Raw genomic sequence first — 7,725 nt, 5'->3', positions numbered from 1 at the left:
TATCATCGCAATTACATAGTTTATATCTTTTAAGATGACATCGCACATAAAAATAGACAAAAAATATTACAGTTAATACCTTTATATTTTATGGAAAAATACGTATTAATGTTAATAAACCAGTCTCAAATTTTTGTAGCTAGCTATATATGACAAATAAGGTACGGCACAACACGTGGTTTTTAATTAGTGCCTGTTGAGTGAGTCGTTCGACTTGGGGAGTCACGATCTACTTGCTAATGACTAACAAGAAGCGATCTTGTTTAGGTCCTAAATACATATTTTTTATTATAACTTTCAATAAAATAGTTAATAAATAGGAAAATCCCTAATAAGAGACAGGTTTAGAAAATCAGAAGTACCTCGGGTAGTTCTTTACTTTCAGCTTTCTTTTACCTTTTTAATCAATTCTTTTTTAGTTACCTTTTAATGTATATGATAATGAATTAACTTTTGAGCCAAACCTTGAATCTGTCACAACTACTTCAGATATTGCTACTTTACTAGAATCAGCACAGTTACTTGCTGAAAAGTATACTGTTGGTATAAAAGTTCTTGTTTTGGCTTTTTGTATTGTTTTTTTTTAATTTATATTCAGTTTATGGTCTCCAATTTTTTTTTTCGCTTTTAATTCTAAACTTTATAAAACCTTTTATAGACGTAACATTGATATTTCCTTAGAAAATGACGGTGTTATGCTAGTTGATTCTAGCTTTGCTACTAGTTTAGAGCAAGGTGAACAGTTGCAGTGCTCTAAAAATTCTCAGTTACTTCTAACCATTCCCAGAAGGTGGTTAAAAAAAACCTTTATATATCTAAAGTAAATTACTTTTTACTTTTTTTTAAGACCAAAGTGGACAAAACAGACTAATTCTCAACTTCTATTAGAGTTAGAAAGAAAAGAATTTTTAAATTGGAGACGCCAGTTGGCTTTGTATAATTGTTACCGAATTATTTAAAAAAAAAAATTAATTTATTTTTAATGAACAAGCATTCAAAAAGATGTTCTACTTTTAACACCTTATGAGAGAAATTTAGAGGTATGGAGGCAACTGTGGCGAGTCATCGAGAAGAGCCACGTTGTGGTAAATTTTATTTTTATTATAAAAGTTGGTGGATATTTATTACCGTTATTAAATTAAATTTACTTGAGGTACAACTTGTGGATGCACGAAATCCTTTATTGTTTTATTGTGCTGATCTTTTTCGGTACGTGAAAGAAATTGATCCTTTAAAGAAAAATATATTGTTAATTAATAAAGCCGATCTACTAACTAAAGCTCAAAGGTAATCTTTTTTAACTTTTATTATTTAAGTAAATTAAATATTTTTTTTGCTGTGCTGTTTGTGTTGATTATGAAAATAGATTTTACTGGACAACCTATTTTGAAAATAACCAAGTTGAGCATGCTTTTTGGTCAGCCTTGCAGTGTACACAAGACGAAGACTTTAAAGATTCCCAGGGCATTAATATTATTATTGTTATAGCCCTTGTTGTTTCCTGAATAATTATGTTTTCAGATAGTCAGATTGATTCTTCTGGAATATTAACTCGCAGCGAATTACTTCATAAATTAAAAAATTCTTTTACTGGAAACACAGGTTTTAGCAGTTTACTTACTACTAAAAAAGATGTGCGAGTGTCTACTGATAGGTGTTGATAAGACTGGGCAGGTAAGACCCCTCACCTTCGGAATGGTTTTCTTTTGTTTTTTTTTAATTAGGATTGAAATTAATTACTTCTTGTTTAAAGGTTGGCTACCCGAACGTTGGAAAAAGTTCAACCATCAATGCTTTGTTAAAATGTAATAAAGTTTCTGTATCGGCTACGCCCGGAAAAACAAAGCATTTTCAGGTAAATTTTTATTTAGTATGTTTTTTAAAATTTTTAGTTTATTTATTTAATTTATTATTTTTATTTACTTTAAATTTTAACAGTAAATTAGTTATGAAGTTTTGTTTTTATTTAAATTAAAGACGCACTACTTGGATAGTGGGCTTCTTTTAATGGATTGTCCTGGGCTTGTTTTTCCTAATTTTGTTTCTACTAAGGTTTTATTATTATTATTACTTTTATTATTACTATCATTATTATTAGGCCGAGATGCTATGCAGTGGTATCTTACCTGTCGACCAACTGCGCGATCCTGTTCCGCCTGCTACCCTGATCGGTATTGTTTTCTACTACTTTCCTCTTCATCTACACTATTAGTACCGCGGACGCAGCCCAACGTATCCCTAGAAGTGCACTTGAGTCTACTTATGGGTTGCACATCGTGAGGCAAGTCTTTTTTTTCCGCTTTGTGTAATTATTTATGGGATGCTCTTTTTTATTATAGGCCGTGTGAAGAAGAGGATCCGGAGAGACCGGCGACGGGCTACGAACTTTTGCACGCTTTTGGAAGTGTGTATTTTTTTTAAGTTATTATTATTATTACGAATAAGCACTTCTGCTGCTGTAGATGCGCGGGGATTTATGACTTCCCATGGTCTTCCTGAAGTGCAGAAATCAGCGCGGATTCTTATTAAAGACTACATTAAGGTCGCTTGCTGTTTATTATTAAGATTATATTTTCATTTCCCTCCGTCTTGCTTAGGGAAAACTTCTCTACTGCCACCCGCCGCCGGGCGTTCCCAACGAAGTGTTTAACCCTCATCTTTTCTCCGCAGGTGCCACGTGCCTTGCGCGAGTTTAAGCAACTCGTCACGAAATTTTATTATTATAGTTTCTAGCGGGGAAAAAACTGTTCTTCCGGCAAATGAAAATACAGCTCTTCTTTTTTCAACGTCCGGCAGTATCACGAAAGACAAGTACAGCAGAGATTTTCCGGATTTTTTATAAAAGCTAATTTCCTTGTCTTTGCTTTGTAGATACAATTATCAGTCGCTAGCTAAAGCAGCAGGCTTGATGGGAGACACTCGCTTTTGGGGGGTTAATATTTTTTGGTTTACTTATTATTTTTCAAGTTTTTTTTTTGATTAACATTACTTTTAGAAAATCAAAGGAAAAACTGAGATGTTCCCAGTGGAATCTGAAGTTTTGGAGAGAGATGAGTTTGGTCGACCTGTTGGCAAACCATGGCGTTATCATAATAACAAGAATAAAAGAGGGAAATTAAGAAGGCTCTACTATAAAAACACTGCTCTGTAAGAAATAAATAATTATTCATGCGTTGCACTGATATTGCATCTTCCGTGGACGTTTCAATAAAGTCTCCTTTTATTAAAAAAAAATTGTTTTCTAAGATGTAAAGCGGGTAGGGGTGTTGTTGCTTTTATTATTAAAGAATTTTTATTTTAATTTCCCAGAGGATTACTGTTCATTCTCGCTTTCTTCAATTTCATACGAGTCTTCCTCGCTTATATCTTCTCCGCCTCCACTTTCCTCGCTTTCCTCGCTTTCCTCGCTTTCCTCCTCGTCTTCGCTTTCTTCACTTTCCGAATCAGTGCTTGAAGAGCTCGATGTAGGGACTATGAAAAATTAAAAAAAAAATTACAAGAAAGCAGAAAGGCCGATAACCTTCGACGTAAAACTCTCGGCCTTTCGCAATGATCTCCTTTTCAAACTTAAGATAACTTTCGTATAGAATATTTCCTGCAGTATTTTTAAATAAAAAGAAATCAACTATAAAAGGGTAAAGGGAACCCTTTTTCAAGGCGGCCACAACGACTTCCTGGCAGCTGGCAGTCGTGTAGGAGGCAAACAGATTTCCCTACGCCCTCAATTTGCGTACAAGTGGTGGTTACAGTAGGAGCCAAGAAGAAAACCTTAAGAATGTCGATTGCGGAGCTGCGCTGGTTGCAATCAGGCACAATCATCTTCTGCAAAACTTGCGTTGTGTGAAGAGCCCTTCGTTCGTCGCACACTTGCCTTAGTAAATTAATGGTTCTGGCTGGCGCAGTTTAAAGATAAGTTGTGTTTAATTAAATAATAATAAAAAAAGTAGAGCGCTACGCCAAAAAGAGTCTTTGGATTTTCTTCGTGGGAGATGCCCTAGGCTCAGCTCGTAAAAAGAGATCCCCAGAGACCACATATCTGCCTGCGCGGGCGTGCTTAACAAATATAATAGAGGTGGACTTTTTTTTATTAGTAAAAACCTTCTCGTCATGTTCTTCATTTTTCATTACTTCTGGGGCCATGTAGGCATTACTCCCTTGAAAGTTTTGTATATATAAAAAATCAATTAATTTTGTAAAACTGAAGAGTGCAATAAACCTCGTCGAATGCCATCGTTAACTTTTTCGTTGCCTCTTAAAATCATGGCCATTCCGAAATCCGCTATTTTTATAAGCCCTAAAAAAATTTAAAGATTCAAAATAATGACAAGCTTTGAGTCCTTAATTATTTTTTGGCTCATTACCATCATATGTGACCATCAAATTTTCACTCTTGATGTCCAGATGCGCAATTTTGAGATCATTCTCTTCGCCCGGCGTCCTTAACCCAAACTCCTAATTCCCATCCCCGAAATAAAATGATTATTAGTTATTCTTCACCAAAAATTTATAAAACAAAGGCCAGTACACTTAAGTAAGCCAGCCCGTTTAAAGCTTGAAACATGGAACACCACACAATTTCTATGTCTAAACGATCCCTTACGGTGCCCTAAATAGGCGGAAGGGGATGATCAAAGCTAGGGCAATCCCGATAGAGGCACCTTCTGAGTTCTCAAAAGCCTTAAACTTTCCAAAGACCAGGGGCAGTACTCCATGTAGATGTGCAACTTTTATATATTTAATTAAAAATAAATTAAGTAGTCAACAGCATACCCATTAGGCAGAGACTTTTTAAAAATAAAAGAAAAAACCTCCATGTTGACATTCACATGCAAATCAAAGAGAGACATGCAATTAACATTTTTAATTCGATTAAGATAAGAGCATTCTGCTCGGGCATCCTCAATATCGCAATTCTATATGCCTTTAACTAATAAAGTTATAAAATAGCCACAAACTACTAACCTTTTTGCATAGGTCTATTATTTTTAGACATAATCGCTTAGTCGTCTTTTTATGTTTCACCAAAAAACATTCCCCAAAAGAGCCTGCAGAAATTATTTTTAATAAAAATGTGAAGAGCCCGTGGAAGAGAAGCTATCATAAATTACTCGCCAGATAAAATATATTTTAACTGTAGGTAACCTTTTCCGACGCAAGCAATTTTTTCATAATATAAGTCATTATAATCAACAAAGGAGTCTACGTTAATTCATATAGTAAAAAAGTATGTGTTTCTGCTCTTAAACTTAAAAAAGCTAATTTACAACTACAACCTGTAAGCCGATGTGGGTCTTCCCTGTCTAAAGCTAGTAATTTCATCTGATTTTCCAATTCTTCTAATCCCGGCCTCTCTGGGGAAAAGATTTGCGATTTCGTCAAAATATTATTGTAACTTTTAACAACTTCTGATTCTCTTTTCAAGATGCCCCGAGATATTTCTAGACATGACGAAAGTCTAGATTCCAACTGAGTAAGATAAAAGAGATCAAGTTTCTTATATGAATTCATGACAAGAATTGGGTCTAAGTCGCAAGTAAGACTCCTATTTATTAAAGTTTAATTTATATAAAGATTTTTTGTAAACTAGAACATATGAATACCCCTGCTCTGGGTTTGTCATGGTAACTACTTAATTTATATTTTTAATCCACGGACAAACCTAGAAATCTAAACGGCATCAGAAAAAACTTATAAAGAAAAAAGTTAAACTTATTAATGAGCTTAGCTTTTAAATTTTTTTAAAAAGTTAAAGATAACCACTTTAACAGTGCCCTACGCCAAGAATACTACGGTTGAGGAGCTCATGCCGTTCTTTGTAGGGTTATTGTTGGCACAAGATATTATTAGCTGAGAATCAAAATAAGCAAGTTAGATGAAAGTTTGTTTAGTAAAAAGAAGGGAGAACCTCATTTTCTCGAAATGTAAACGCACTATTAAGAGTTGTTTTTAAAAGTACGATTATAGAGAGTAGCAATTAAAAACCCTTCCCTTTTTATTATAACTTTTTCCTATTATTTTCTTTTAATATTGCTGTAAGAATCGCTTTTATAATATTGTTAGAGCCTAATCCAGGACACGGTAATAACAGGTCATCTTTTTGAAGGTGAATTATAAGGTGTCAATTAATATATATGTCGAACGTTCAATAGATTTGTTTTTTTAAAGTTGTAAAGAGGTTAAAGGGTCGCATTCATGTAAATATAAGGGAGGGTAAATCTCTGTTAAATGCTGTACTTTTGTCAAGGGGGTAAAATCTGTATATTTCGTAAGCTTATTACGGCGTGTTTTTTCATCAGTTACTGTTAGTAACTTTAACTAATTGTCCATTAATGCAGTTGAACGTTGGAAAAACTAACTCTTTTTATTCACCCGGAAAATGATAATTTAAATAATGAACAACCCTTCTCTTGTAAGCTTACAGCAAATTATAGAAACCCTTAAAACCTTTTCGCCTATTAATTATATTAAAATACAGAGTAGTCTGTAAGAAAACAAGGCCTTCTCGCAAGTAAGGTGATTTTACTATAAGAAAAGTTACTATAAGAAAATATTTTTTTTCGTAGCCTGAACAAGCAGTCCTACTTGCAGGCTACTTGTAGCTTATACTTAATATCTAATACAGATGGCGGGTTTAATAAATATATTATTGAAAGTTTCATACGCTCACAAAAAGCTTATCTAATATGTTACTTCTAAAGATAGAGATGCTAACAGATTTCTGACGTACGCTTTAAAGATTTTTATTACACTTAATTTTTTTGTCTGGCTCAATGTAAACAGTTATAGAAATTTCAAATTATTTATAAAATAAAATTACAAATAATTTTAAGCCTTAAATAGTCAAACTTTTGCGAAACTTTATGCTAATCTTTTTTCAATAACTTTCCCAAAAACTATTTGTTTTGCTGATAATGTTACTTTGTCAAATTTCCCCCTTTACATCCTAAAAATTTTTATTCGGGGTCTGCACAGACCCCGGTCCATCTTTACAACGGTTTAAAAACTGTCAATTATATTTTGACAAAGGGAAAAATTTTCATTAGTATCTGTACTTTCCCATTGTATTTTCCTTAAAATCGTATTTAAACATTTAACATGAGTTTGGGGTTACTCAGACACATAAATTCGAAAAATCTTTTTCTTGCGCTCCGTGTTGCAGATGTGTGCGGGATAACTCGTTTTGCAACATCAGGTGTCAGTGTCGGAAGAATAGGAAAAAATAATAGGTAAAACAGCTTAAATAATTGAAGGTTTTTCTCAAATTGTAAAAAGTCTTTAAACCTAAGTGCACCTATGTGTGGATAAACAACTTATGTTCTTTTGAGAACGAGGACCTTTTAAAGTATATACATCGATGTATCATCAAGATATGGGCCCTTTCTAACTATTAAATTAATTTCCATACACAAAACATGCTGATTGACTTGGGTAAGCTTTGTTTCTAATTAAGCTAATACCTACTTTTGTTTCAGATAAACAAGGAATGCACCGGAAGAAATTTGAACTAAGGTTAGTGTTTGATATGTTGCAGCATTTGTAGCAAGATTATGGTATATTAATCGATAATTATATGCTGATGAACTGTCGAAAAGGAGCATACACTGTGTTGTACACTACCCAAAAATAAAGCGTTTACTTTGCAAGTGGTGCTAGAGGAACTTGCTACATATTCCAGTAATAAAAAAAGATCGATAAAATAAAAAAGTGCGTGAAGTGTATTAAATT

The 7,725-nt window shown here is 33.5% G+C and overlaps 3 protein-coding genes across 4 annotated transcripts; 2 read left to right on the top strand and 1 right to left on the bottom strand.

Moving 5' to 3' along the window:
- The first annotated feature begins 219 nt into the window (after nucleotides 1-219).
- Nucleotides 220-1,505, top strand: LOC135146373 (large subunit GTPase 1 homolog). The gene is made up of 8 exons (XM_064078545.1): nucleotides 220-267; nucleotides 321-367; nucleotides 420-543; nucleotides 682-790; nucleotides 848-934; nucleotides 992-1,085; nucleotides 1,154-1,287; nucleotides 1,367-1,505. Exons 1-8 carry the CDS (start codon nucleotides 240-242, stop codon nucleotides 1,503-1,505), a joined length of 762 nt encoding a protein of 253 aa, XP_063934615.1. The 5' UTR covers nucleotides 220-239.
- LOC135146359 (large subunit GTPase 1 homolog) lies at nucleotides 1,464-3,193 on the top strand. 2 transcript variants are annotated; one of them, XM_064078525.1, is made up of 12 exons: nucleotides 1,464-1,602; nucleotides 1,655-1,698; nucleotides 1,754-1,855; nucleotides 1,978-2,052; nucleotides 2,099-2,171; nucleotides 2,227-2,281; nucleotides 2,340-2,404; nucleotides 2,463-2,542; nucleotides 2,598-2,670; nucleotides 2,727-2,811; nucleotides 2,872-2,932; nucleotides 2,996-3,193. In XM_064078525.1, exons 1-12 carry the CDS (start codon nucleotides 1,512-1,514, stop codon nucleotides 3,149-3,151), a joined length of 960 nt encoding a protein of 319 aa, XP_063934595.1. In that variant the 5' UTR covers nucleotides 1,464-1,511; the 3' UTR covers nucleotides 3,152-3,193. The 2 variants fall into 2 exon arrangements, with proteins under 2 accessions (XP_063934595.1, XP_063934596.1); XM_064078526.1 differs by having other exon boundaries at nucleotides 2,872-2,946; nucleotides 2,996-3,081.
- Nucleotides 3,194-3,258: 65 nt separating this feature from the next.
- On the bottom strand, nucleotides 3,259-5,753 carry LOC135146358 (serine/threonine-protein kinase 24-like). The gene is made up of 15 exons (XM_064078524.1): nucleotides 5,601-5,753; nucleotides 5,274-5,542; nucleotides 5,143-5,199; nucleotides 4,963-5,045; nucleotides 4,809-4,913; nucleotides 4,659-4,724; nucleotides 4,526-4,606; nucleotides 4,362-4,452; nucleotides 4,217-4,294; nucleotides 4,099-4,154; nucleotides 3,956-4,040; nucleotides 3,769-3,893; nucleotides 3,647-3,713; nucleotides 3,521-3,595; nucleotides 3,259-3,471 (listed from the first exon to the last, which is right to left on the bottom strand). Exons 1-15 carry the CDS (start codon nucleotides 5,618-5,620, stop codon nucleotides 3,314-3,316), a joined length of 1,416 nt encoding a protein of 471 aa, XP_063934594.1. The 5' UTR covers nucleotides 5,621-5,753; the 3' UTR covers nucleotides 3,259-3,313.
- Nucleotides 5,754-7,725: the final 1,972 nt, after the last annotated feature.

Source organism: Zophobas morio, unplaced genomic scaffold, assembly GCF_036711695.1.
Source record: "Zophobas morio isolate AGI-343-1 ecotype UQ-CSIRO unplaced genomic scaffold, CSIRO_AGI_Zmor_V1 ptg000224l, whole genome shotgun sequence".
NCBI lineage: Eukaryota > Metazoa > Arthropoda > Insecta > Coleoptera > Tenebrionidae > Zophobas > Zophobas morio.
The sequence above is the reverse complement of the archived record's forward strand: the minus strand, read 5'-3'. Positions and strand labels throughout refer to the sequence as shown.

Bases quoted from the DNA above. Each gene is read 5' to 3' on its own strand.
- LOC135146359 (XM_064078525.1), top strand. From the start codon at position 1,512: ATGTTTTCAGATAGTCAGATTGATTCTTCTGGAATATTAACTCGCAGC. The intron at 1,699-1,753 runs GTTTTCTTTTGT...TCTTGTTTAAAG, and splicing joins GACCCCTCACCTTCGGAATG to GTTGGCTACCCGAACGTTGG. The intron at 2,405-2,462 runs GTGTGTATTTTT...CTGCTGCTGTAG, and splicing joins ACTTTTGCACGCTTTTGGAA to ATGCGCGGGGATTTATGACT.
- LOC135146373 (XM_064078545.1), top strand. From the start codon at position 240: ATGACTAACAAGAAGCGATCTTGTTTAG. The intron at 368-419 runs GTAGTTCTTTAC...ATTCTTTTTTAG, and splicing joins GAAAATCAGAAGTACCTCGG to TTACCTTTTAATGTATATGA. The intron at 935-991 runs GTATAATTGTTA...TTAATGAACAAG, and splicing joins TGGAGACGCCAGTTGGCTTT to CATTCAAAAAGATGTTCTAC.
- LOC135146358 (XM_064078524.1), bottom strand. From the start codon at position 5,620: ATGACAAACCCAGAGCAGGG. The intron at 4,914-4,962 runs GTTAGTAGTTTG...AAAGGCATATAG, and splicing joins TAATAGACCTATGCAAAAAG to AATTGCGATATTGAGGATGC. The intron at 4,725-4,808 runs GTTTTTTCTTTT...AATATATAAAAG, and splicing joins ATGTGAATGTCAACATGGAG to TTGCACATCTACATGGAGTA.